The 25,871-nt window shown below is 55.6% G+C and overlaps 4 protein-coding genes across 4 annotated transcripts; all 4 read left to right on the top strand.

The window, feature by feature from the left end:
• The first annotated feature begins 2,198 nt into the window (after positions 1–2,198).
• Positions 2,199–5,900, top strand: LOC129493395 (putative protein FAM90A26). Its single transcript, XM_055299566.2, has 4 exons — positions 2,199–2,377; positions 2,877–3,076; positions 3,534–3,642; positions 4,308–5,900. Exons 1-4 carry the CDS (start codon positions 2,255–2,257, stop codon positions 5,268–5,270), a joined length of 1,395 nt encoding a protein of 464 aa, XP_055155541.1. The 5' UTR covers positions 2,199–2,254; the 3' UTR covers positions 5,271–5,900.
• A 2,998-nt stretch (positions 5,901–8,898) lies between these two features.
• LOC129493391 (putative protein FAM90A26) lies at positions 8,899–12,544 on the top strand. The gene is made up of 4 exons (XM_055299561.2): positions 8,899–9,021; positions 9,521–9,720; positions 10,178–10,286; positions 10,952–12,544. Exons 1-4 carry the CDS (start codon positions 8,899–8,901, stop codon positions 11,912–11,914), a joined length of 1,395 nt encoding a protein of 464 aa, XP_055155536.1. The 3' UTR covers positions 11,915–12,544.
• Positions 12,545–15,542: 2,998 nt separating this feature from the next.
• On the top strand, positions 15,543–19,188 carry LOC129493396 (putative protein FAM90A26). Its single transcript, XM_055299567.2, has 4 exons — positions 15,543–15,665; positions 16,165–16,364; positions 16,822–16,930; positions 17,596–19,188. The coding sequence occupies exons 1-4, from the start codon at positions 15,543–15,545 to the stop codon at positions 18,556–18,558; spliced, it is 1,395 nt and encodes a 464-aa protein (XP_055155542.1). The 3' UTR covers positions 18,559–19,188.
• A 2,994-nt stretch (positions 19,189–22,182) lies between these two features.
• On the top strand, positions 22,183–25,828 carry LOC129493394 (putative protein FAM90A26). The gene is made up of 4 exons (XM_055299565.2): positions 22,183–22,305; positions 22,805–23,004; positions 23,462–23,570; positions 24,236–25,828. Exons 1-4 carry the CDS (start codon positions 22,183–22,185, stop codon positions 25,196–25,198), a joined length of 1,395 nt encoding a protein of 464 aa, XP_055155540.1. The 3' UTR covers positions 25,199–25,828.
• Positions 25,829–25,871: the final 43 nt, after the last annotated feature.

Raw genomic sequence — 25,871 nt, 5'->3', positions numbered from 1 at the left:
GATGTGACCGGAAAGCTCAGAGAACGGCCTACAGGGGGTCGTAAGCTGGGGTTCCAACCTGAATCACGAATAATTCATGAAGCGCAAGTCAAAGGGGACTCGAGTTTCAGCAGGTGCAATTCATCGAACCGGAGGTCGCCGGGGGGCCAACAAGATTGAGAAACTGGGAGTCGGGTGCAGTGTCGAGGGGGACGCGACCGGTTCCAAAGCTCAACCAGACCATGGGGTCACTTGGGCTACAGGAGAAAATGCCCCAGTGTGTCGGTTAAGCATTCCGACTCCTGCCTGTCTCTTCCCGTCCATGGAACATGGAGCCTAACCCGTGCAGGTGCAGATGACCAAGGACAGAATTAGGGGACGTGGCACCAAAGTTCACCGACGTGGGAGTTCCAAAGAAGGTCCGGTGGATCCTCGCAAATCCAGAGAAATGGCAATGGGACCCAGGGAAGTAGAGCCTCACAGGCGTCCCGGAGACTTTTCAGGCATAATGCCTGGAGTCGCAAGACGAGTTGAAAAGGGAGCCAGGCGCTGAAGGACAAAGCGGTCTTGACTTAGTTCATCTGTGTTTCCCAGTGCAGTCCAACTCACGGTGGTTTCCAAGCGCCTCCTGGAGGAGAAAACACATGAGGGTGTGGTCAGTGTTCTCTGCTGACAGACTTACCGTGGGGAAGAAAGAGAAGCTCTGAAGATGGATCATGGCCGTGACGGCGTGTCCAGGAGAATCTCCTTGATGACACTGAGTCCTACGTCGAGATGTAGTAGACACGGCCCAATTAAAAGGCGTCTATTTTACCACATTTTTTTTTTAACACAAACAAACAAACAAACAAACAAACAAAGAAAAGGCAGTCAAGACGGAAAACGAGACAAGGGTAGACGAACCAGTGTCACACGTCTGACGGGGAACAACTATCCTTCAAAGCTTACAGCTGTACTCGTAGGTTTTAGAATGTCGGCCAAAGGTGAACATGATCTTAGAGTGGGCTGTGCAGACAGACGTCTCCAGGTCATGTGATTGGATTAAGTTAATTGCAATTAAGGTACCTGTAATGGATCAGGTTAGGGTGCGCTCCACGTCCGGAGACAAGAGGCGGTATAAAAGGCAGCCTGGAAAGCAGAGGTCCCTCTCCGCCCCTTCCTCGGTCTTCCTGGATGCTGCATCGCTTCCAGCGGGGCTGCTCCAGCACCTGCCCGTCTGAGCGCCAGCCGAGGAAAGAAAGCTGACCTGTAACTTCAGGTTAGTTTCACTGAACAACTGTTTGTTTCACGTAGTCCCTGAGGGGTGGGGCGGGGTTTGGGGGGGAAGAGACGAAGGAGAGTGAAAGAAATCGATCACACTGGGGCTTGCTGATGGGGTAGGATGTATTCTGCTTACTGGTAATTCTTGGAACAGAAAACGAGAAATCATTCCCGTCTCCACGTGTGGGATAAGACCAAGATGGAAATGCGAAAGGAAATGTAATCCAGCGTGCTGAATTGGTGGGGAAATGGGAAAAGAAGTTTGGAAAAAAGGGTGGTTTGCCCTTCAGCCGTGTAAGAAATCGATACGCTATGGCCCCTGTTCACCGTTTGTTTGGACGGGTTCGTGTGGCATGCGTAAAATATCAGAAAAATAAATAAAGAGGGGCTGGAGCTAAAGCCAAAACGATAGAACAGGAAAGACCATCACCTGCTAGTGCGATAGAGAGGAAGAAAACTTCTCCCTATGAATTTGTGTTTGGAAGTTGCCTAATTAGAAATGGCAAGGGTAGGGATTCAAGTTGTGACAGGAAGCCTCCCTTATCCCTGATTTCAAACAGACCTGCCAAAGGGTGCCACACGCCATGCCCTGCGGCTTCCATCATTCTGGCCGTCAAGGGAGATAGAATCATCGTGTCTTCTACCGGCGTGAATCGTGATACACCTCAGTCCAGTCTTCAGAATCAGTGGTTTGTTTGGGGCAGAAAGCTCAGCTCCCCAACCCTAGGCCATGGGCCCTGTGGCAGGCGAGGTTTACACTCGGACTTGGTAATCATGGCAGAGGAACACACAATATCTGAGGGTGTACACAGCACAGTGTGAGCCACAGACTTGACCGACCGGTGGTGAAGTCTCCTCACGACCACAGCGGCAAGGAGTTAGCTGGAGGTTTCCTGTGGGTGTGTGTGAATATCCAGTGTGCTTCACCATCAATATGGGTGTGTTTGTGTGTGTTTCAGGTGACCCAACATTCAACCCCCGAAAAAGGCGGTCATAGAACCCCCAGGAGACGAAGATGTTGGCCCGTCGTGACCCCAAAACTGGCGCCAACAGACTCGGGAGAGCCCAGACCCTCCAGAAGCAGCGGAGGGCCCCAGTTGCGCCAAGGGCTCCCCCGCCCGATGAAGAAGATCCCAGGGTAAGTCTAGCCCTGTATCTCTTGGGAATGGGGGAGGGGTGGGTGTTGGGGCGGGGGGAGGCGGTGTCACAGGGTCCTCAGAGACTGGGTTGGATTCCAAAGGTTTCTGTCACCACCACCCAGGTTGCTTTTCCCATCCGAGGTGGGCGTGGCTTGGGACCTCCTCCCCGGCCCCATAAATCCCTTGAGAGACTCTTGGGGGCAACCTCCCTTTCTACTTAGAATCCTGTGTAGCCACCTTTGGCTGTGTCGTTGACATCGGGGTCACGATCGTGCCCCTTGGTACCTTGAGTCCTTCCTTTTAGAGGTCCTCCGTCACATGGGCTTTGGGAGGGAACATCGTATCCAAACTCTCCCAGCACTTAACGGCCCCCATGCCGGGGTCCCCTCTTTGGAATCCTTATTCAGCTCTGAATTCATAATCCCTCTCAATGTTGACATCGGATGGCTGCCTGTGGCTTCAGCTCACTCACTGACATCACTTCCTTTCCACCCACAGCTCAAGTGCAAAGACTGCGGGGCCTTTGGCCACACGGCCAGAAGTACCAGGTGCCCCATGAAGTGCTGGAAGGCAGCCCTGGTTCCACAGACCTTCGGGAAGAGGGAAGGGAAGGAAAACCTGAAACCGTGGAAGCCCCCGGTGGAGGCGAACCCGGGGCCCTTGAACAAGGATAAAGGAGAGAAGGAAGAGAGACCAAGGTGAGCGGTGGGAGGGGTTTTCACCACTCTTAGAGTACTGCCTCCTAAGGACATGGTGTCTCTGCACCTGCACACCGTGTGCCTTTCCGTCTCCGGGCCAGGGAAGGAACGCTGCAGGAAATAGAGCGCAGCTCCTTGTCCTCCGTTCTTCCACACCCAGGAGCCCCTCTGGCTCTGGTTGATTCGGGGACGGGGAGAGGCGGGGGCGCTTCGTGCAGGTTCCCCATGACAGGGGGAAAAGCAATGGAGTCCAAATCACAGTCCTTAGTTGGGAAGCCTAGAGGGCCACCAGGAGGATGGGAAGGTTGGCAGGTGAGGGAAGGTGCAGAGGCGGAAAGGGCACCAGATGTCCATTTCTGTGTCACGCAACACGGAATGGGCCTGGGCCCCAGGCAGGGTTCTCCCTGTCTCCCGGGGAGAACCAGGGGGCACGGAATGACCTTTTTCTGTTCTGCAGGCAGCAAGACCCGCAGAGGAAGGCTCTCCTCCGGATATTTTCCGTGAAACCTCCAGAGAAGCCGCTGCCAAATCGAAGAGGATCCACGGAATCTTGTGATGATCTGAGGGTGAGTGTCACCCCGGGCCCCTGGTCTTTTTCTCCTCTAGGTCACACTGGTTGATTTCCTTTCAGCTTCCCGGCTGCGGGAGTTAATCGGGGAACCCCTCTTTCTTGCCTTCTTTGGGTCAGTGACTCCACCATCCTTCCAGGTCAGTTGGATTGCAGGTGAAGGCATCTGAGGATGCCTTATTTCCCGTTGCCTTCTTTCTGTCCAATTACGGCAAGCTTGCCAACAACATGTTCCTGGCGGCGTGAGGAAATTCGTCCCTCAGAGGCCCCAAACATGGAGAGGGCTAAACCCAGGAACATGCAGGTTTTCAGAGAACACCTCCTGAGAACCCTTGAGCCACCAACCCGCCTTCAGAAGGGCATTAGTCCCTTCCACTTCAGGGAAGGCTGAGCGGAGGCACTCCGATCCAGTTAATGCCCAAGACATTGTTCTTTTGAACAATGGTGTGCTCGGATCAGCTACACATAGCTCGAGAGCGCATCTTTCATGAGTCTTGTCCTGATCAGCACTCAGGTGGAGGGTCTGTCCCTACTTCCAAGGACCGCCTGTCGATTCTGTATCGAGAATTTCCTGGCGCGTGCCCCTCGTCTTTGGAAGTGGCTGATTTTCGTGTCGGCTCCATGCAGAGGAACTTGTAACGTGTGTGGTTTCCTGTCTTTCAGGTTGCAAGCAGGCCAATGCCGCTCCACACAACCAGTAAGAGGCCACGCGTGGACCCTGTCCTCACTGATGGCTCAGCTACCGAAATGTCTGACAGGGGCTCCGTCTTGGCTTCACTGTCTCCCTTCAGAAAAGCCAGTGTGAGCTACCCCTCTAGTCTTGGACCAAAGGAACGACAGACAGGGGCTGCGGCCCCCATCCCTCAGCCTGCAGTCAGGCACCAGGGCCCGGGGCCTCTCCTCGTGGTGAAGCCGACACACAGCAGCCCGGAGGGTGGCTGCCGAGAAGTTCCCCAGGCTGCCTCGCAAACCCACGGCCTGCTCCAGGCCATCAGCCCCCAGGCACAAGACAGACGTCCCGCGCTGACCTCACAGCCCTGCCCACCAGCCGCCACACGCAGCTTGGGCCTAGGCTCCAATCTCAGCTTCAGGCCAGGAGCCAAGAGACCTGCCCAGGCTCCGCTTCAGGCTTGCCTGAACTTCCCCAAGATACCGAGACTGGGTCCCTTCCAGATCCCCGAAGACGCCATCCAGGGAGGTGAGCTCGGGGCCCCGGACACTCTCCAACCTCCGCCGGCCGCAACCGAACTTGGACCGAGTACGTCGCCCCAGATGGGCAGGAGGACACCCGCCCAGGTGCCCAGCATCGACCGGCAGCCTCCGCACAGCAGACCTTGCCTGCCTACTGCCCAGGCCTGCACCGTGTCCCGTCACCCGGCGGCCAGCCATGACGGGGCCCAGCCTCTCAGAGTGCTCTTCCGGAGACTGGACAATGGATGGTGGAGCTCCAGCCTCCTGACAGCTCCCTCATTTCACTCTCCTGAGAAGCCGGGAGCCTTCCTCGCTCAGAGCCCTCATGTCTCAGAGAAGTCTCAGGGTCCCGGTGTTCGTGTCCCAGCGAGTGTCCTCTATGAGGACCTTCAGGTTTCCTCCTCCTCAGAGGACAGCGATTCTGACCTGGAGTGAGACGGCAGGTGGCAGGGGCTCCTTGGCCTCCCGCTCCCGTGACTTGGAGGGGACTGTGGGACTGAGGAGCGCAGAGCAGCGAGCAGACTCTCTGCGGTGACTCCGAAGCTCCCTGGCTGTGGCGCTTCTGCGGAGGTGGGAGCCCAGGCCAGGCAGGGAGCCGATGCAGGGACTCTGCCTCATTGAATTCTCGTGAGGGACAGTGTAGTTCGCATGGCTCTCCGGAAACGCGCCAGGAAAAGCTTCCGTGCCAGTGATTGGTTGCCTGAGAAACTGGGCGACGCGCAGGAGTCAGACATCTGCTGGGACGTCAATAGGAAACTGGGGAATGACTGTGTTTTTGCTCTCTAGATGACTGAATAAGGGAAAAGTTCGGGAACCCTGAGAGGTGCAGCCCTTCCGCTGCGCCCCGCCCCGAGAGCAGTGTTTGGGACGCTGGGAAGCCTGCTGCGCTGCGCGCTCTCGGGGTCCTTCCTCGGCCTCGAAAACTGGGCTCTGGCATGCCTTTGTCAATGTGTGTGTTTAATGTGCTTGAAGTGAGTAAAATTCTCAAAAAGATGACATATTGTCTTTTGACTCTCATTCCGTGTTTGTGTTTAACTGATCTTCCAAGGGCTTGAAACTTTCTTGACTTGTTAGCTATCCAAATCGTTATGTCTCCGAAACACAGTTGACTGAGGGGACCGCAGGGCTGGGCAGGACCTTTGACATCTTCTACATCCACAGGAGCAAGCAAACCTCAACCCCACTCTACCAACACGCACCTAGTAAAATGCCGCCAGCTGAATCTCACGCACGCTAACACGTGGGGAGGGTTGCTTGCACCACGGGTCCCCATTTGGCTCAAACGCCGACACCAGGTGCGTGGTTCCAATTGCGACGGCCCCCATGAAGTGGCTGCCGGATGTGCGTATGCACCAGGCACACTTTCATTCGCCAAATAGACCCCAGCAAAGCTGAAGTTAACTCCCAGATTCGGGATGTACTTCAGAGGTAAGACATTCATCCCGTCTTCTTTCCGGATGTCTGACACCGGGCCTTTCCACGGTCCTCCCCGCGATCCTAAGAGGAGCTGAGCTAGAGACTCACTGAACGATCTAGGCAGGGCTATCCCATCATGCACAGGCTATCTCCATTCTCTGGCCTGGGAACAACTCTGACCAGGATTCCACATCTAGGAGCCCTGGGAACTGAGCGGGATTCCCTGCGGCCCACCAAATGGCTGCTCCCTTTCCGCCGCTCTTGAGGGTCGTCATCTTGCTTATCCAGATCACCTAGAAAGTATCAGTATCCAGAATCAAGAAGATCAACTCTCTGCTCCTCTGACAGCAGAACGAGCAGGACCACGATGAACCAAAGAGCGTGAAAGGAAACGATGTGACCGGAAAGCTCAGAGAACGGCCTACAGGGGGTCGTAAGCTGGGGTTCCAACCTGAATCACGAATAATTAACGAAGCGCAAGTCAAAGGGGACTCGAGTTTCAGCAGGTGCAATTCATCGAACCGGAGGTCGCCGGGGGGCCAACAAGATTGAGAAACTGGGAGTCGGGTGCAGTGTCGAGGGGGACGCGACCGGTTCCAAAGCTCAACCAGACCATGGGGTCACTTGGGCTACAGGAGAAAATGCCCCAGTGTGTCGGTTAAGCATTCCGACTCCTGCCTGTCTCTTCCCGTCCATGGAACATGGAGCCTAACCCGTGCAGGTGCAGATGACCAAGGACAGAATTAGGGGACGTGGCACCAAAGTTCACCGACGTGGGAGTTCCAAAGAAGGTCCGGTGGATCCTCGCAAATCCAGAGAAATGGCAATGGGACCCAGGGAAGTAGAGCCTCACAGGCGTCCCGGAGACTTTTCAGGCATAATGCCTGGAGTCGCAAGACGAGTTGAAAAGGGAGCCAGGCGCTGAAGGACAAAGCGGTCTTGACTTAGTTCATCTGTGTTTCCCAGTGCAGTCCAACTCACGGTGGTTTCCAAGCGCCTCCTGGAGGAGAAAACACATGAGGGTGTGGTCAGTGTTCTCTGCTGACAGACTTACCGTGGGGAAGAAAGAGAAGCTCTGAAGATGGATCATGGCCGTGACGGCGTGTCCAGGAGAATCTCCTTGATGACACTGAGGCCTACGTCGAGATGTAGTAGACACGGCCCAATTAAAAGGCGTCTATTTTACCACATTTTTTTTTTAACACAAACAAACAAACAAACAAACAAACAAAGAAAAGGCAGTCAAGACGGAAAACGAGACAAGGGTAGACGAACCAGTGTCACACGTCTGACGGGGAACAACTATCCTTCAAAGCTTACAGCTGTACTCGTAGGTTTTAGAATGTCGGCCAAAGGTGAACATGATCTTAGAGTGGGCTGTGCAGACAGACGTCTCCAGGTCATGTGATTGGATTAAGTTAATTGCAATTAAGGTACCTGTAATGGATCAGGTTAGGGTGCGCTCCACGTCCGGAGACCAGAGGCGGTATAAAAGGCAGCCTGGAAAGCAGAGGTCCCTCTCCGCCCCTTCCTCGGTCTTCCTGGATGCTGCATCGCTTCCAGCGGGGCTGCTCCAGCACCTGCCCGTCTGAGCGCCAGCCGAGGAAAGAAAGCTGACCTGTAACTTCAGGTTAGTTTCACTGAACAACTGTTTGTTTCACGTAGTCCCTGAGGGGTGGGGCGGGGTTTGGGGGGGACGAGACGAAGGAGAGTGAAAGAAATCGATCACACTGGGGCTTGCTGATGGGGTAGGATGTATTCTGCTTACTGGTAATTCTTGGAACAGAAAACGAGAAATCATTCCCGTCTCCACGTGTGGGATAAGACCAAGATGGAAATGCGAAAGGAAATGTAATCCAGCGTGCTGAATTGGTGGGGAAATGGGAAAAGAAGTTTGGAAAAAAGGGTGGTTTGCCCTTCAGCCGTGTAAGAAATCGATACGCTATGGCCCCTGTTCACCGTTTGTTTGGACGGGTTCGTGTGGCATGCGTAAAATATCAGCAAAATAAATAAAGAGGGGCTGGAGCTAAAGCCAAAACGATAGAACAGGAAAGACCATCACCTGCTAGTGCGATAGAGAGGAAGAAAACTTCTCCCTATGAATTTGTGTTTGGAAGTTGCCTAATTAGAAATGGCAAGGGTAGGGATTCAAGTTGTGACAGGAAGCCTCCCTTATCCCTGATTTCAAACAGACCTGCCAAAGGGTGCCACACGCCATGCCCTGCGGCTTCCATCATTCTGGCCGTCAAGGGAGATAGAATCATCGTGTCTTCTACCGGCGTGAATCGTGATACACCTCAGTCCAGTCTTCAGAATCAGTGGTTTGTTTGGGGCAGAAAGCTCAGCTCCCCAACCCTAGGCCATGGGCCCTGTGGCAGGCGAGGTTTACACTCGGACTTGGTAATCATGGCAGAGGAACACACAATATCTGAGGGTGTACACAGCACAGTGTGAGCCACAGACTTGACCGACCGGTGGTGAAGTCTCCTCACGACCACAGCGGCAAGGAGTTAGCTGGAGGTTTCCTGTGGGTGTGTGTGAATATCCAGTGTGCTTCACCATCAATATGGGTGTGTTTGTGTGTGTTTCAGGTGACCCAACATTCAACCCCCGAAAAAGGCGGTCATAGAACCCCCAGGAGACGAAGATGTTGGCCCGTCGTGACCCCAAAACTGGCGCCAACAGACTCGGGAGAGCCCAGACCCTCCAGAAGCAGCGGAGGGCCCCAGTTGCGCCAAGGGCTCCCCCGCCCGATGAAGAAGATCCCAGGGTAAGTCTAGCCCTGTATCTCTTGGGAATGGGGGAGGGGTGGGTGTTGGGGCGGGGGGAGGCGGTGTCACAGGGTCCTCAGAGACTGGGTTGGATTCCAAAGGTTTCTGTCACCACCACCCAGGTTGCTTTTCCCATCCGAGGTGGGCGTGGCTTGGGACCTCCTCCCCGGCCCCATAAATCCCTTGAGAGACTCTTGGGGGCAACCTCCCTTTCTACTTAGAATCCTGTGTAGCCACCTTTGGCTGTGTCGTTGACATCGGGGTCACGATCGTGCCCCTTGGTACCTTGAGTCCTTCCTTTTAGAGGTCCTCCGTCACATGGGCTTTGGGAGGGAACATCGTATCCGAACTCTCCCAGCACTTAACGGCCCCCATGCCGGGGTCCCCTCTTTGGAATCCTTATTCAGCTCTGAATTCATAATCCCTCTCAATGTTGACATCGGATGGCTGCCTGTGGCTTCAGCTCACTCACTGACATCACTTCCTTTCCACCCACAGCTCAAGTGCAAAGACTGCGGGGCCTTTGGCCACACGGCCAGAAGTACCAGGTGCCCCATGAAGTGCTGGAAGGCAGCCCTGGTTCCACAGACCTTCGGGAAGAGGGAAGGGAAGGAAAACCTGAAACCGTGGAAGCCCCCGGTGGAGGCGAACCCGGGGCCCTTGAACAAGGATAAAGGAGAGAAGGAAGAGAGACCAAGGTGAGCGGTGGGAGGGGTTTTCACCACTCTTAGAGTACTGCCTCCTAAGGACATGGTGTCTCTGCACCTGCACACCGTGTGCCTTTCCGTCTCCGGGCCAGGGAAGGAACGCTGCAGGAAATAGAGCGCAGCTCCTTGTCCTCCGTTCTTCCACACCCAGGAGCCCCTCTGGCTCTGGTTGATTCGGGGACGGGGAGAGGCGGGGGCGCTTCGTGCAGGTTCCCCATGACAGGGGGAAAAGCAATGGAGTCCAAATCACAGTCCTTAGTTGGGAAGCCTAGAGGGCCACCAGGAGGATGGGAAGGTTGGCAGGTGAGGGAAGGTGCAGAGGCGGAAAGGGCACCAGATGTCCATTTCTGTGTCACGCAACACGGAATGGGCCTGGGCCCCAGGCAGGGTTCTCCCTGTCTCCCGGGGAGAACCAGGGGGCACGGAATGACCTTTTTCTGTTCTGCAGGCAGCAAGACCCGCAGAGGAAGGCTCTCCTCCGGATATTTTCCGTGAAACCTCCAGAGAAGCCGCTGCCAAATCGAAGAGGATCCACGGAATCTTGTGATGATCTGAGGGTGAGTGTCACCCCGGGCCCCTGGTCTTTTTCTCCTCTAGGTCACACTGGTTGATTTCCTTTCAGCTTCCCGGCTGCGGGAGTTAATCGGGGAACCCCTCTTTCTTGCCTTCTTTGGGTCAGTGACTCCACCATCCTTCCAGGTCAGTTGGATTGCAGGTGAAGGCATCTGAGGATGCCTTATTTCCCGTTGCCTTCTTTCTGTCCAATTACGGCAAGCTTGCCAACAACATGTTCCTGGCGGCGTGAGGAAATTCGTCCCTCAGAGGCCCCAAACATGGAGAGGGCTAAACCCAGGAACATGCAGGTTTTCAGAGAACACCTCCTGAGAACCCTTGAGCCACCAACCCGCCTTCAGAAGGGCATTAGTCCCTTCCACTTCAGGGAAGGCTGAGCGGAGGCACTCCGATCCAGTTAATGCCCAAGACATTGTTCTTTTGAACAATGGTGTGCTCGGATCAGCTACACATAGCTCGAGAGCGCATCTTTCATGAGTCTTGTCCTGATCAGCACTCAGGTGGAGGGTCTGTCCCTACTTCCAAGGACCGCCTGTCGATTCTGTATCGAGAATTTCCTGGCGCGTGCCCCTCGTCTTTGGAAGTGGCTGATTTTCGTGTCGGCTCCATGCAGAGGAACTTGTAACGTGTGTGGTTTCCTGTCTTTCAGGTTGCAAGCAGGCCAATGCCGCTCCACACAACCAGTAAGAGGCCACGCGTGGACCCTGTCCTCACTGATGGCTCAGCTACCGAAATGTCTGACAGGGGCTCCGTCTTGGCTTCACTGTCTCCCTTCAGAAAAGCCAGTGTGAGCTACCCCTCTAGTCTTGGACCAAAGGAACGACAGACAGGGGCTGCGGCCCCCATCCCTCAGCCTGCAGTCAGGCACCAGGGCCCGGGGCCTCTCCTCGTGGTGAAGCCGACACACAGCAGCCCGGAGGGTGGCTGCCGAGAAGTTCCCCAGGCTGCCTCGCAAACCCACGGCCTGCTCCAGGCCATCAGCCCCCAGGCACAAGACAGACGTCCCGCGCTGACCTCACAGCCCTGCCCACCAGCCGCCACACGCAGCTTGGGCCTAGGCTCCAATCTCAGCTTCAGGCCAGGAGCCAAGAGACCTGCCCAGGCTCCGCTTCAGGCTTGCCTGAACTTCCCCAAGATACCGAGACTGGGTCCCTTCCAGATCCCCGAAGACGCCATCCAGGGAGGTGAGCTCGGGGCCCCGGACACTCTCCAACCTCCGCCGGCCGCAACCGAACTTGGACCGAGTACGTCGCCCCAGATGGGCAGGAGGACACCCGCCCAGGTGCCCAGCATCGACCGGCAGCCTCCGCACAGCAGACCTTGCCTGCCTACTGCCCAGGCCTGCACCGTGTCCCGTCACCCGGCGGCCAGCCATGACGGGGCCCAGCCTCTCAGAGTGCTCTTCCGGAGACTGGACAATGGATGGTGGAGCTCCAGCCTCCTGACAGCTCCCTCATTTCACTCTCCTGAGAAGCCGGGAGCCTTCCTCGCTCAGAGCCCTCATGTCTCAGAGAAGTCTCAGGGTCCCGGTGTTCGTGTCCCAGCGAGTGTCCTCTATGAGGACCTTCAGGTTTCCTCCTCCTCAGAGGACAGCGATTCTGACCTGGAGTGAGACGGCAGGTGGCAGGGGCTCCTTGGCCTCCCGCTCCCGTGACTTGGAGGGGACTGTGGGACTGAGGAGCGCAGAGCAGCGAGCAGACTCTCTGCGGTGACTCCGAAGCTCCCTGGCTGTGGCGCTTCTGCGGAGGTGGGAGCCCAGGCCAGGCAGGGAGCCGATGCAGGGACTCTGCCTCATTGAATTCTCGTGAGGGACAGTGTAGTTCGCATGGCTCTCCGGAAACGCGCCAGGAAAAGCTTCCGTGCCAGTGATTGGTTGCCTGAGAAACTGGGCGACGCGCAGGAGTCAGACATCTGCTGGGACGTCAATAGGAAACTGGGGAATGACTGTGTTTTTGCTCTCTAGATGACTGAATAAGGGAAAAGTTCGGGAACCCTGAGAGGTGCAGCCCTTCCGCTGCGCCCCGCCCCGAGAGCAGTGTTTGGGACGCTGGGAAGCCTGCTGCGCTGCGCGCTCTCGGGGTCCTTCCTCGGCCTCGAAAACTGGGCTCTGGCATGCCTTTGTCAATGTGTGTGTTTAATGTGCTTGAAGTGAGTAAAATTCTCAAAAAGATGACATATTGTCTTTTGACTCTCATTCCGTGTTTGTGTTTAACTGATCTTCCAAGGGCTTGAAACTTTCTTGACTTGTTAGCTATCCAAATCGTTATGTCTCCGAAACACAGTTGACTGAGGGGACCGCAGGGCTGGGCAGGACCTTTGACATCTTCTACATCCACAGGAGCAAGCAAACCTCAACCCCACTCTACCAACACGCACCTAGTAAAATGCCGCCAGCTGAATCTCACGCACGCTAACACGTGGGGAGGGTTGCTTGCACCACGGGTCCCCATTTGGCTCAAACGCCGACACCAGGTGCGTGGTTCCAATTGCGACGGCCCCCATGAAGTGGCTGCCGGATGTGCGTATGCACCAGGCACACTTTCATTCGCCAAATAGACCCCAGCAAAGCTGAAGTTAACTCCCAGATTCGGGATGTACTTCAGAGGTAAGACATTCATCCCGTCTTCTTTCCGGATGTCTGACACCGGGCCTTTCCACGGTCCTCCCCGCGATCCTAAGAGTAGCTGAGCTAGAGACTCACTGAACGATCTAGGCAGGGCTATCCCATCATGCACAGGCTATCTCCATTCTCTGGCCTGGGAACAACTCTGACCAGGATTCCACATCTAGGAGCCCTGGGAACTGAGGGGGATTCCCTGCGGCCCACCAAATGGCTGCTCCCTTTCCGCCGCTCTTGAGGGTCGTCATCTTGCTTATCCAGATCACCTAGAAAGTATCAGTATCCAGAATCAAGAAGATCAACTCTCTGCTCCTCTGACAGCAGAACGAGCAGGACCACGATGAACCAAAGAGCGTGAAAGGAAACGATGTGACCGGAAAGCTCAGAGAACGGCCTACAGGGGGTCGTAAGCTGGGGTTCCAACCTGAATCACGAATAATTAACGAAGCGCAAGTCAAAGGGGACTCGAGTTTCAGCAGGTGCAATTCATCGAACCGGAGGTCGCCAGGGGGCCAACAAGATTGAGAAACTGGGAGTCGGGTGCAGTGTCGAGGGGGACGCGACCGGTTCCAAAGCTCAACCAGACCATGGGGTCACTTGGGCTACAGGAGAAAATGCCCCAGTGTGTCGGTTAAGCATTCCGACTCCTGCCTGTCTCTTCCCGTCCATGGAACATGGAGCCTAACCCGTGCAGGTGCAGATGACCAAGGACAGAATTAGGGGACGTGGCACCAAAGTTCACCGACGTGGGAGTTCCAAAGAAGGTCCGGTGGATCCTCGCAAATCCAGAGAAATGGCAATGGGACCCAGGGAAGTAGAGCCTCACAGGCGTCCCGGAGACTTTTCAGGCATAATGCCTGGAGTCGCAAGACGAGTTGAAAAGGGAGCCAGGCGCTGAAGGACAAAGCGGTCTTGACTTAGTTCATCTGTGTTTCCCAGTGCAGTCCAACTCACGGTGGTTTCCAAGCGCCTCCTGGAGGAGAAAACACATGAGGGTGTGGTCAGTGTTCTCTGCTGACAGACTTACCGTGGGGAAGAAAGAGAAGCTCTGAAGATGGATCATGGCCGTGACGGCGTGTCCAGGAGAATCTCCTTGATGACACTGAGGCCTACGTCGAGATGTAGTAGACACGGCCCAATTAAAAGGCGTCTATTTTACCACATTTTTTTTTTAACACAAACAAACAAACAAACAAACAAACAAAGAAAAGGCAGTCAAGACGGAAAACGAGACAAGGGTAGACGAACCAGTGTCACACGTCTGACGGGGAACAACTATCCTTCAAAGCTTACAGCTGTACTCGTAGGTTTTAGAATGTCGGCCAAAGGTGAACATGATCTTAGAGTGGGCTGTGCAGACAGACGTCTCCAGGTCATGTGATTGGATTAAGTTAATTGCAATTAAGGTACCTGTAATGGATCAGGTTAGGGTGCGCTCCACGTCCGGAGACCAGAGGCGGTATAAAAGGCAGCCTGGAAAGCAGAGGTCCCTCTCCGCCCCTTCCTCGGTCTTCCTGGATGCTGCATCGCTTCCAGCGGGGCTGCTCCAGCACCTGCCCGTCTGAGCGCCAGCCGAGGAAAGAAAGCTGACCTGTAACTTCAGGTTAGTTTCACTGAACAACTGTTTGTTTCACGTAGTCCCTGAGGGGTGGGGCGGGGTTTGGGGGGGACGAGACGAAGGAGAGTGAAAGAAATCGATCACACTGGGGCTTGCTGATGGGGTAGGATGTATTCTGCTTACTGGTAATTCTTGGAACAGAAAACGAGAAATCATTCCCGTCTCCACGTGTGGGATAAGACCAAGATGGAAATGCGAAAGGAAATGTAATCCAGCGTGCTGAATTGGTGGGGAAATGGGAAAAGAAGTTTGGAAAAAAGGGTGGTTTGCCCTTCAGCCGTGTAAGAAATCGATACGCTATGGCCCCTGTTCACCGTTTGTTTGGACGGGTTCGTGTGGCATGCGTAAAATATCAGCAAAATAAATAAAGAGGGGCTGGAGCTAAAGCCAAAACGATAGAACAGGAAAGACCATCACCTGCTAGTGCGATAGAGAGGAAGAAAACTTCTCCCTATGAATTTGTGTTTGGAAGTTGCCTAATTAGAAATGGCAAGGGTAGGGATTCAAGTTGTGACAGGAAGCCTCCCTTATCCCTGATTTCAAACAGACCTGCCAAAGGGTGCCACACGCCATGCCCTGCGGCTTCCATCATTCTGGCCGTCAAGGGAGATAGAATCATCGTGTCTTCTACCGGCGTGAATCGTGATACACCTCAGTCCAGTCTTCAGAATCAGTGGTTTGTTTGGGGCAGAAAGCTCAGCTCCCCAACCCTAGGCCATGGGCCCTGTGGCAGGCGAGGTTTACACTCGGACTTGGTAATCATGGCAGAGGATCACACAATATCTGAGGGTGTACACAGCACAGTGTGAGCCACAGACTTGACCGACCGGTGGTGAAGTCTCCTCACGACCACAGCGGCAAGGAGTTAGCTGGAGGTTTCCTGTGGGTGTGTGTGAATATCCAGTGTGCTTCACCATCAATATGGGTGTGTTTGTGTGTGTTTCAGGTGACCCAACATTCAACCCCCGAAAAAGGCGGTCATAGAACCCCCAGGAGACGAAGATGTTGGCCCGTCGTGACCCCAAAACTGGCGCCAACAGACTCGGGAGAGCCCAGACCCTCCAGAAGCAGCGGAGGGCCCCAGTTGCGCCAAGGGCTCCCCCGCCCGATGAAGAAGATCCCAGGGTAAGTCTAGCCCTGTATCTCTTGGGAATGGGGGAGGGGTGGGTGTTGGGGCGGGGGGAGGCGGTGTCACAGGGTCCTCAGAGACTGGGTTGGATTCCAAAGGTTTCTGTCACCACCACCCAGGTTGCTTTTCCCATCCGAGGTGGGCGTGGCTTGGGACCTCCTCCCCGGCCCCATAAATCCCTTGAGAGACTCTTGGGGGCAACCTCCCTTTCTACTTAGAATCCTGTGTAGCCACCTTTGGCTGTGTCGTTGACATCGGGGTCACGATCGTGCCCCTTGGTACCTTGAGTCCTTCCTTTTAGAGGTCCTCCGTCACATGGGCTTTGGGAGGGAACATCGTATCCGAACTCTCCCAGCACTTAACGGCCCCCATGCCGGGGTCCCCTCTTTGGAATCCTTATTCAGCTCTGAATTCATAATCCCTCTCAATGTTGACATCGGATGGCTGCCTGTGGCTTCAGCTCACTCACTGACATCACTTCCTTTCCACCCACAGCTCAAGTGCAAAGACTGCGGGGCCTTTGGCCACACGGCCAGAAGTACCAGGTGCCCCATGAAGTGCTGGAAGGCAGCCCTGGTTCCACAGACCTTCGGGAAGAGGGAAGGGAAGGAAAACCTGAAACCGTGGAAGCCCCCGGTGGAGGCGAACCCGGGGCCCTTGAACAAGGATAAAGGAGAGAAGGAAGAGAGACCAAGGTGAGCGGTGGGAGGGGTTTTCACCACTCTTAGAGTACTGCCTCCTAAGGACATGGTGTCTCTGCACCTGCACACCGTGTGCCTTTCCGTCTCCGGGCCAGGGAAGGAACGCTGCAGGAAATAGAGCGCAGCTCCTTGTCCTCCGTTCTTCCACACCCAGGAGCCCCTCTGGCTCTGGTTGATTCGGGGACGGGGAGAGGCGGGGGCGCTTCGTGCAGGTTCCCCATGACAGGGGGAAAAGCAATGGAGTCCAAATCACAGTCCTTAGTTGGGAAGCCTAGAGGGCCACCAGGAGGATGGGAAGGTTGGCAGGTGAGGGAAGGTGCAGAGGCGGAAAGGGCACCAGATGTCCATTTCTGTGTCACGCAACACGGAATGGGCCTGGGCCCCAGGCAGGGTTCTCCCTGTCTCCCGGGGAGAACCAGGGGGCACGGAATGACCTTTTTCTGTTCTGCAGGCAGCAAGACCCGCAGAGGAAGGCTCTCCTCCGGATATTTTCCGTGAAACCTCCAGAGAAGCCGCTGCCAAATCGAAGAGGATCCACGGAATCTTGTGATGATCTGAGGGTGAGTGTCACCCCGGGCCCCTGGTCTTTTTCTCCTCTAGGTCACACTGGTTGATTTCCTTTCAGCTTCCCGGCTGCGGGAGTTAATCGGGGAACCCCTCTTTCTTGCCTTCTTTGGGTCAGTGACTCCACCATCCTTCCAGGTCAGTTGGATTGCAGGTGAAGGCATCTGAGGATGCCTTATTTCCCGTTGCCTTCTTTCTGTCCAATTACGGCAAGCTTGCCAACAACATGTTCCTGGCGGCGTGAGGAAATTCGTCCCTCAGAGGCCCCAAACATGGAGAGGGCTAAACCCAGGAACATGCAGGTTTTCAGAGAACACCTCCTGAGAACCCTTGAGCCACCAACCCGCCTTCAGAAGGGCATTAGTCCCTTCCACTTCAGGGAAGGCTGAGCGGAGGCACTCCGATCCAGTTAATGCCCAAGACATTGTTCTTTTGAACAATGGTGTGCTCGGATCAGCTACACATAGCTCGAGAGCGCATCTTTCATGAGTCTTGTCCTGATCAGCACTCAGGTGGAGGGTCTGTCCCTACTTCCAAGGACCGCCTGTCGATTCTGTATCGAGAATTTCCTGGCGCGTGCCCCTCGTCTTTGGAAGTGGCTGATTTTCGTGTCGGCTCCATGCAGAGGAACTTGTAACGTGTGTGGTTTCCTGTCTTTCAGGTTGCAAGCAGGCCAATGCCGCTCCACACAACCAGTAAGAGGCCACGCGTGGACCCTGTCCTCACTGATGGCTCAGCTACCGAAATGTCTGACAGGGGCTCCGTCTTGGCTTCACTGTCTCCCTTCAGAAAAGCCAGTGTGAGCTACCCCTCTAGTCTTGGACCAAAGGAACGACAGACAGGGGCTGCGGCCCCCATCCCTCAGCCTGCAGTCAGGCACCAGGGCCCGGGGCCTCTCCTCGTGGTGAAGCCGACACACAGCAGCCCGGAGGGTGGCTGCCGAGAAGTTCCCCAGGCTGCCTCGCAAACCCACGGCCTGCTCCAGGCCATCAGCCCCCAGGCACAAGACAGACGTCCCGCGCTGACCTCACAGCCCTGCCCACCAGCCGCCACACGCAGCTTGGGCCTAGGCTCCAATCTCAGCTTCAGGCCAGGAGCCAAGAGACCTGCCCAGGCTCCGCTTCAGGCTTGCCTGAACTTCCCCAAGATACCGAGACTGGGTCCCTTCCAGATCCCCGAAGACGCCATCCAGGGAGGTGAGCTCGGGGCCCCGGACACTCTCCAACCTCCGCCGGCCGCAACCGAACTTGGACCGAGTACGTCGCCCCAGATGGGCAGGAGGACACCCGCCCAGGTGCCCAGCATCGACCGGCAGCCTCCGCACAGCAGACCTTGCCTGCCTACTGCCCAGGCCTGCACCGTGTCCCGTCACCCGGCGGCCAGCCATGACGGGGCCCAGCCTCTCAGAGTGCTCTTCCGGAGACTGGACAATGGATGGTGGAGCTCCAGCCTCCTGACAGCTCCCTCATTTCACTCTCCTGAGAAGCCGGGAGCCTTCCTCGCTCAGAGCCCTCATGTCTCAGAGAAGTCTCAGGGTCCCGGTGTTCGTGTCCCAGCGAGTGTCCTCTATGAGGACCTTCAGGTTTCCTCCTCCTCAGAGGACAGCGATTCTGACCTGGAGTGAGACGGCAGGTGGCAGGGGCTCCTTGGCCTCCCGCTCCCGTGACTTGGAGGGGACTGTGGGACTGAGGAGCGCAGAGCAGCGAGCAGACTCTCTGCGGTGACTCCGAAGCTCCCTGGCTGTGGCGCTTCTGCGGAGGTGGGAGCCCAGGCCAGGCAGGGAGCCGATGCAGGGACTCTGCCTCATTGAATTCTCGTGAGGGACAGTGTAGTTCGCATGGCTCTCCGGAAACGCGCCAGGAAAAGCTTCCGTGCCAGTGATTGGTTGCCTGAGAAACTGGGCGACGCGCAGGAGTCAGACATCTGCTGGGACGTCAATAGGAAACTGGGGAATGACTGTGTTTTTGCTCTCTAGATGACTGAATAAGGGAAAAGTTCGGGAACCCTGAGAGGTGCAGCCCTTCCGCTGCGCCCCGCCCCGAGAGCAGTGTTTGGGACGCTGGGAAGCCTGCTGCGCTGCGCGCTCTCGGGGTCCTTCCTCGGCCTCGAAAACTGGGCTCTGGCATGCCTTTGTCAATGTGTGTGTTTAATGTGCTTGAAGTGAGTAAAATTCTCAAAAAGATGACATATTGTCTTTTGACTCTCATTCCGTGTTTGTGTTTAACTGATCTTCCAAGGGCTTGAAACTTTCTTGACTTGTTAGCTATCCAAATCGTTATGTCTCCGAAACACAGTTGACTGAGGGGACCGCAGGGCTGGGCAGGACCTTTGACATCTTCTACATCCACAGGAGCAAGCAAACCTCAACCCCACTCTACCAACACGCACCTAGTAAAATGCCGCCAGCTGAATCTCACGCACGCTAACACGTGGGGAGGGTTGCTTGCACCACGGGTCCCCATTTGGCTCAAACGCCGACACCAGGTGCGTGGTTCCAATTGCGACGGCCCCCATGAAGTGGCTGCCGGATGTGCGTATGCACCAGGCACACTTTCATTCGCCAAATAGACCCCAGCAAAGCTGAAGTTAACTCCCAGATTCGGGATGTACTTCAGAGGTAAGACATTCATCCCGTCTTCTTTCCGGATGTCTGACACCGGGCCTTTCCACGGTCCTCCCCGCGATCCTAAGAGTAGCTGAGCTAGAGACTCACTGAACGATCTAGGCAGGGCTATCCCATCATGCACAGGCTATCTCCATTCTCTGGCCTGGGAACAACTCTGACCAGGATTCCACATCTAGGAGCCCTGGGAACTGAGCGGGATTCCCTGCGGCCCACCAAATGGCTGCTCCCTTTCCGCCGCTCTTGAGGGTCGTCATCTTGCTTATCCAGATCACCTAGAAAGTATCAGTATCCAGAATCAAGAAGATCAACTCTCTGCTCCTCTGACAGCAGAACGAGCAGGACCACGATGAACCAAAGAGCGTGAAAGGAAACGATGTGACCGGAAAGCTCAGAGAACGGCCTACAGGGGGTCGTAAGCTGGGGTTCCAACCTGAATCACGAATAATTCATGAAGCGCAAGTCAAAGGGGACTCGAGTTTCAGCAGGTGCAATTCATCGAACCGGAGGTCGCCGGGGGGCCAACAAGATTGAGAAACTGGGAGTCGGGTGCAGTGTCGAGGGGGACGCGACCGGTTCCAAAGCTCAACCAGACCATGGGGTCACTTGGGCTACAGGAGAAAATGCCCCAGTGTGTCGGTTAAGCATTCCGACTCCTGCCTGTCTCTTCCCGTCCATGGAACATGGAGCCTAACCCGTGCAGGTGCAGATGACCAAGGACAGAATTAGGGGACGTGGCACCAAAGTTCACCGACGTGGGAGTTCCAAAGAAGGTCCGGTGGATCCTCGCAAATCCAGAGAAATGGCAATGGGACCCAGGGAAGTAGAGCCTCACAGGCGTCCCGGAGACTTTTCAGGCATAATGCCTGGAGTCGCAAGACGAGTTGAAAAGGGAGCCAGGCGCTGAAGGACAAAGCGGTCTTGACTTAGTTCATCTGTGTTTCCCAGTGCAGTCCAACTCACGGTGGTTTCCAAGCGCCTCCTGGAGGAGAAAACACATGAGGGTGTGGTCAGTGTTCTCTGCTGACAGACTTACCGTGGGGAAGAAAGAGAAGCTCTGAAGATGGATCATGGCCGTGACGGCGTGTCCAGGAGAATCTCCTTGATGACACTGAGTCCTACGTCGAGATGTAGTAGACACGGCCCAATTAAAAGGCGTCTATTTTACCACATTTTTTTTTTAACACAAACAAACAAACAAACAAACAACGAAAAGGCAGTCAAGACGGAAAACGAGACAAGGGTAGACGAACCAGTGTCACACGTCTGACGGGGAACAACTATCCTTCAAAGCTTACAGCTGTACTCGTAGGTTTTAGAATGTCGGCCAAAGGTGAACATGATCTTAGAGTGGGCTGTGCAGACAGACGTCTCCAGGTCATGTGATTGGATTAAGTTAATTGCAATTAAGGTACCTGTAATGGATCAGGTTAGGGTGCGCTCCACGTCCGGAGACCAGAGGCGGTATAAAAGGCAGCCTGGAAAGCAGAGGTCCCTCTCCGCCCCTTCCTCGGTCTTCCTGGATGCTGCATCGCTTCCAGCGGGGCTGCTCCAGCACCTGCCCGTCTGAGCGCCAGCCGAGGAAAGAAAGCTGACCTGTAACTTCAGGTTAGTTTCACTGAACAACTGTTTGTTTCACGTAGTCCCTGAGGGGTGGGGCGGGGTTTGGGGGGGACGAGACGAAGGAGAGTGAAAGAAATCGATCACACTGGGGCTTGCTGATGGGGTAGGATGTATTCTGCTTACTGGTAATTCTTGGAACAGAAAACGAGAAATCATTCCCGTCTCCACGTGTGGGATAAGACCAAGATGGAAATGCGAAAGGAAATGTAATCCAGCGTGCTGAATTGGTGGGGAAATGGGAAAAGAAGTTTGGAAAAAAGGGTGGTTTGCCCTTCAGCCGTGTAAGAAATCGATACGCTATGGCCCCTGTTCACCGTTTGTTTGGACGGGTTCGTGTGGCATGCGTAAAATATCAGCAAAATAAATAAAGAGGGGCTGGAGCTAAAGCCAAAACGATAGAACAGGAAAGACCATCACCTGCTAGTGCGATAGAGAGGAAGAAAACTTCTCCCTATGAATTTGTGTTTGGAAGTTGCCTAATTAGAAATGGCAAGGGTAGGGATTCAAGTTGTGACAGGAAGCCTCCCTTATCCCTGATTTCAAACAGACCTGCCAAAGGGTGCCACACGCCATGCCCTGCGGCTTCCATCATTCTGGCCGTCAAGGGAGATAGAATCATCGTGTCTTCTACCGGCGTGAATCGTGATACACCTCAGTCCAGTCTTCAGAATCAGTGGTTTGTTTGGGGCAGAAAGCTCAGCTCCCCAACCCTAGGCCATGGGCCCTGTGGCAGGCGAGGTTTACACTCGGACTTGGTAATCATGGCAGAGGATCACACAATATCTGAGGGTGTACACAGCACAGTGTGAGCCACAGACTTGACCGACCGGTGGTGAAGTCTCCTCACGACCACAGCGGCAAGGAGTTAGCTGGAGGTTTCCTGTGGGTGTGTGTGAATATCCAGTGTGCTTCACCATCAATATGGGTGTGTTTGTGTGTGTTTCAGGTGACCCAACATTCAACCCCCGAAAAAGGCGGTCATAGAACCCCCAGGAGACGAAGATGTTGGCCCGTCGTGACCCCAAAACTGGCGCCAACAGACTCGGGAGAGCCCAGACCCTCCAGAAGCAGCGGAGGGCCCCAGTTGCGCCAAGGGCTCCCCCGCCCGATGAAGAAGATCCCAGGGTAAGTCTAGCCCTGTATCTCTTGGGAATGGGGGAGGGGTGGGTGTTGGGGCGGGGGGAGGCGGTGTCACAGGGTCCTCAGAGACTGGGTTGGATTCCAAAGGTTTCTGTCACCACCACCCAGGTTGCTTTTCCCATCCGAGGTGGGCGTGGCTTGGGACCTCCTCCCCGGCCCCATAAATCCCTTGAGAGACTCTTGGGGGCAACCTCCCTTTCTACTTAGAATCCTGTGTAGCCACCTTTGGCTGTGTCGTTGACATCGGGGTCACGATCGTGCCCCTTGGTACCTTGAGTCCTTCCTTTTAGAGGTCCTCCGTCACATGGGCTTTGGGAGGGAACATCGTATCCGAACTCTCCCAGCACTTAACGGCCCCCATGCCGGGGTCCCCTCTTTGGAATCCTTATTCAGCTCTGAATTCATAATCCCTCTCAATGTTGACATCGGATGGCTGCCTGTGGCTTCAGCTCACTCACTGACATCACTTCCTTTCCACCCACAGCTCAAGTGCAAAGACTGCGGGGCCTTTGGCCACACGGCCAGAAGTACCAGGTGCCCCATGAAGTGCTGGAAGGCAGCCCTGGTTCCACAGACCTTCGGGAAGAGGGAAGGGAAGGAAAACCTGAAACCGTGGAAGCCCCCGGTGGAGGCGAACCCGGGGCCCTTGAACAAGGATAAAGGAGAGAAGGAAGAGAGACCAAGGTGAGCGGTGGGAGGGGTTTTCACCACTCTTAGAGTACTGCCTCCTAAGGACATGGTGTCTCTGCACCTGCACACCGTGTGCCTTTCCGTCTCCGGGCCAGGGAAGGAACGCTGCAGGAAATAGAGCGCAGCTCCTTGTCCTCCGTTCTTCCACACCCAGGAGCCCCTCTGGCTCTGGTTGATTCGGGGACGGGGAGAGGCGGGGGCGCTTCGTGCAGGTTCCCCATGACAGGGGGAAAAGCAATGGAGTCCAAATCACAGTCCTTAGTTGGGAAGCCTAGAGGGCCACCAGGAGGATGGGAAGGTTGGCAGGTGAGGGAAGGTGCAGAGGCGGAAAGGGCACCAGATGTCCATTTCTGTGTCACGCAACACGGAATGGGCCTGGGCCCCAGGCAGGGTTCTCCCTGTCTCCCGGGGAGAACCAGGGGGCACGGAATGACCTTTTTCTGTTCTGCAGGCAGCAAGACCCGCAGAGGAAGGCTCTCCTCCGGATATTTTCCGTGAAACCTCCAGAGAAGCCGCTGCCAAATCGAAGAGGATCCACGGAATCTTGTGATGATCTGAGGGTGAGTGTCACCCCGGGCCCCTGGTCTTTTTCTCCTCTAGGTCACACTGGTTGATTTCCTTTCAGCTTCCCGGCTGCGGGAGTTAATCGGGGAACCCCTCTTTCTTGCCTTCTTTGGGTCAGTGACTCCACCATCCTTCCAGGTCAGTTGGATTGCAGGTGAAGGCATCTGAGGATGCCTTATTTCCCGTTGCCTTCTTTCTGTCCAATTACGGCAAGCTTGCCAACAACATGTTCCTGGCGGCGTGAGGAAATTCGTCCCTCAGAGGCCCCAAACATGGAGAGGGCTAAACCCAGGAACATGCAGGTTTTCAGAGAACACCTCCTGAGAACCCTTGAGCCACCAACCCGCCTTCAGAAGGGCATTAGTCCCTTCCACTTCAGGGAAGGCTGAGCGGAGGCACTCCGATCCAGTTAATGCCCAAGACATTGTTCTTTTGAACAATGGTGTGCTCGGATCAGCTACACATAGCTCGAGAGCGCATCTTTCATGAGTCTTGTCCTGATCAGCACTCAGGTGGAGGGTCTGTCCCTACTTCCAAGGACCGCCTGTCGATTCTGTATCGAGAATTTCCTGGCGCGTGCCCCTCGTCTTTGGAAGTGGCTGATTTTCGTGTCGGCTCCATGCAGAGGAACTTGTAACGTGTGTGGTTTCCTGTCTTTCAGGTTGCAAGCAGGCCAATGCCGCTCCACACAACCAGTAAGAGGCCACGCGTGGACCCTGTCCTCACTGATGGCTCAGCTACCGAAATGTCTGACAGGGGCTCCGTCTTGGCTTCACTGTCTCCCTTCAGAAAAGCCAGTGTGAGCTACCCCTCTAGTCTTGGACCAAAGGAACGACAGACAGGGGCTGCGGCCCCCATCCCTCAGCCTGCAGTCAGGCACCAGGGCCCGGGGCCTCTCCTCGTGGTGAAGCCGACACACAGCAGCCCGGAGGGTGGCTGCCGAGAAGTTCCCCAGGCTGCCTCGCAAACCCACGGCCTGCTCCAGGCCATCAGCCCCCAGGCACAAGACAGACGTCCCGCGCTGACCTCACAGCCCTGCCCACCAGCCGCCACACGCAGCTTGGGCCTAGGCTCCAATCTCAGCTTCAGGCCAGGAGCCAAGAGACCTGCCCAGGCTCCGCTTCAGGCTTGCCTGAACTTCCCCAAGATACCGAGACTGGGTCCCTTCCAGATCCCCGAAGACGCCATCCAGGGAGGTGAGCTCGGGGCCCCGGACACTCTCCAACCTCCGCCGGCCGCAACCGAACTTGGACCGAGTACGTCGCCCCAGATGGGCAGGAGGACACCCGCCCAGGTGCCCAGCATCGACCGGCAGCCTCCGCACAGCAGACCTTGCCTGCCTACTGCCCAGGCCTGCACCGTGTCCCGTCACCCGGCGGCCAGCCATGACGGGGCCCAGCCTCTCAGAGTGCTCTTCCGGAGACTGGACAATGGATGGTGGAGCTCCAGCCTCCTGACAGCTCCCTCATTTCACTCTCCTGAGAAGCCGGGAGCCTTCCTCGCTCAGAGCCCTCATGTCTCAGAGAAGTCTCAGGGTCCCGGTGTTCGTGTCCCAGCGAGTGTCCTCTATGAGGACCTTCAGGTTTCCTCCTCCTCAGAGGACAGCGATTCTGACCTGGAGTGAGACGGCAGGTGGCAGGGGCTCCTTGGCCTCCCGCTCCCGTGACTTGGAGGGGACTGTGGGACTGAGGAGCGCAGAGCAGCGAGCAGACTCTCTGCGGTGACTCCGAAGCTCCCTGGCTGTGGCGCTTCTGCGGAGGTGGGAGCCCAGGCCAGGCAGGGAGCCGATGCAGGGACTCTGCCTCATTGAATTCTCGTGAGGGACAGTGTAGTTCGCATGGCTCTCCGGAAACGCGCCAGGAAAAGCTTCCGTGCCAGTGATTGGTTGCCTGAGAAACTGGGCGACGCGCAGGAGTCAGACATCTGCTGGGACGTCAATAGGAAACTGGGGAATGACTGTGTTTTTGCTCTCTAGATGACTGAATAAGGGAAAAGTTCGGGAACCCTGAGAGGTGCAGCCCTTCCGCTGCGCCCCGCCCCGAGAGCAGTGTTTGGGACGCTGGGAAGCCTGCTGCGCTGCGCGCTCTCGGGGTCCTTCCTCGGCCTCGAAAACTGGGCTCTGGCATGCCTTTGTCAATGTGTGTGTTTAATGTGCTTGAAGTGAGTAAAATTCTCAAAAAGATGACATATTGTCTTTTGACTCTCATTCCGTGTTTGTGTTTAACTGATCTTCCAAGGGCTTGAAACTTTCTTGACTTGTTAGCTATCCAAATCGTTATGTCTCCGAAACACAGTTG

Source organism: Symphalangus syndactylus, chromosome 11, assembly GCF_028878055.3.
Source record: "Symphalangus syndactylus isolate Jambi chromosome 11, NHGRI_mSymSyn1-v2.1_pri, whole genome shotgun sequence".
NCBI classification, from domain to species: domain Eukaryota; kingdom Metazoa; phylum Chordata; class Mammalia; order Primates; family Hylobatidae; genus Symphalangus; species Symphalangus syndactylus.
Note: the sequence above shows the minus strand (reverse complement) of the source record. Positions and strands in the feature narration are given on the sequence as shown.

Bases quoted from the DNA above. Each gene is read 5' to 3' on its own strand.
- LOC129493395 (XM_055299566.2), top strand. From the start codon at position 2,255: ATGTTGGCCCGTCGTGACCCCAAAACTGGCGCCAACAGACTCGGGAGA. The intron at 2,378-2,876 runs GTAAGTCTAGCC...TTCCACCCACAG, and splicing joins CCGATGAAGAAGATCCCAGG to CTCAAGTGCAAAGACTGCGG. The intron at 3,077-3,533 runs GTGAGCGGTGGG...TCTGTTCTGCAG, and splicing joins GAGAAGGAAGAGAGACCAAG to GCAGCAAGACCCGCAGAGGA.
- LOC129493391 (XM_055299561.2), top strand. From the start codon at position 8,899: ATGTTGGCCCGTCGTGACCCCAAAACTGGCGCCAACAGACTCGGGAGA. The intron at 9,721-10,177 runs GTGAGCGGTGGG...TCTGTTCTGCAG, and splicing joins GAGAAGGAAGAGAGACCAAG to GCAGCAAGACCCGCAGAGGA. The intron at 10,287-10,951 runs GTGAGTGTCACC...CCTGTCTTTCAG, and splicing joins AATCTTGTGATGATCTGAGG to GTTGCAAGCAGGCCAATGCC.
- LOC129493396 (XM_055299567.2), top strand. From the start codon at position 15,543: ATGTTGGCCCGTCGTGACCCCAAAACTGGCGCCAACAGACTCGGGAGA. The intron at 15,666-16,164 runs GTAAGTCTAGCC...TTCCACCCACAG, and splicing joins CCGATGAAGAAGATCCCAGG to CTCAAGTGCAAAGACTGCGG. The intron at 16,931-17,595 runs GTGAGTGTCACC...CCTGTCTTTCAG, and splicing joins AATCTTGTGATGATCTGAGG to GTTGCAAGCAGGCCAATGCC.
- LOC129493394 (XM_055299565.2), top strand. From the start codon at position 22,183: ATGTTGGCCCGTCGTGACCCCAAAACTGGCGCCAACAGACTCGGGAGA. The intron at 22,306-22,804 runs GTAAGTCTAGCC...TTCCACCCACAG, and splicing joins CCGATGAAGAAGATCCCAGG to CTCAAGTGCAAAGACTGCGG. The intron at 23,005-23,461 runs GTGAGCGGTGGG...TCTGTTCTGCAG, and splicing joins GAGAAGGAAGAGAGACCAAG to GCAGCAAGACCCGCAGAGGA.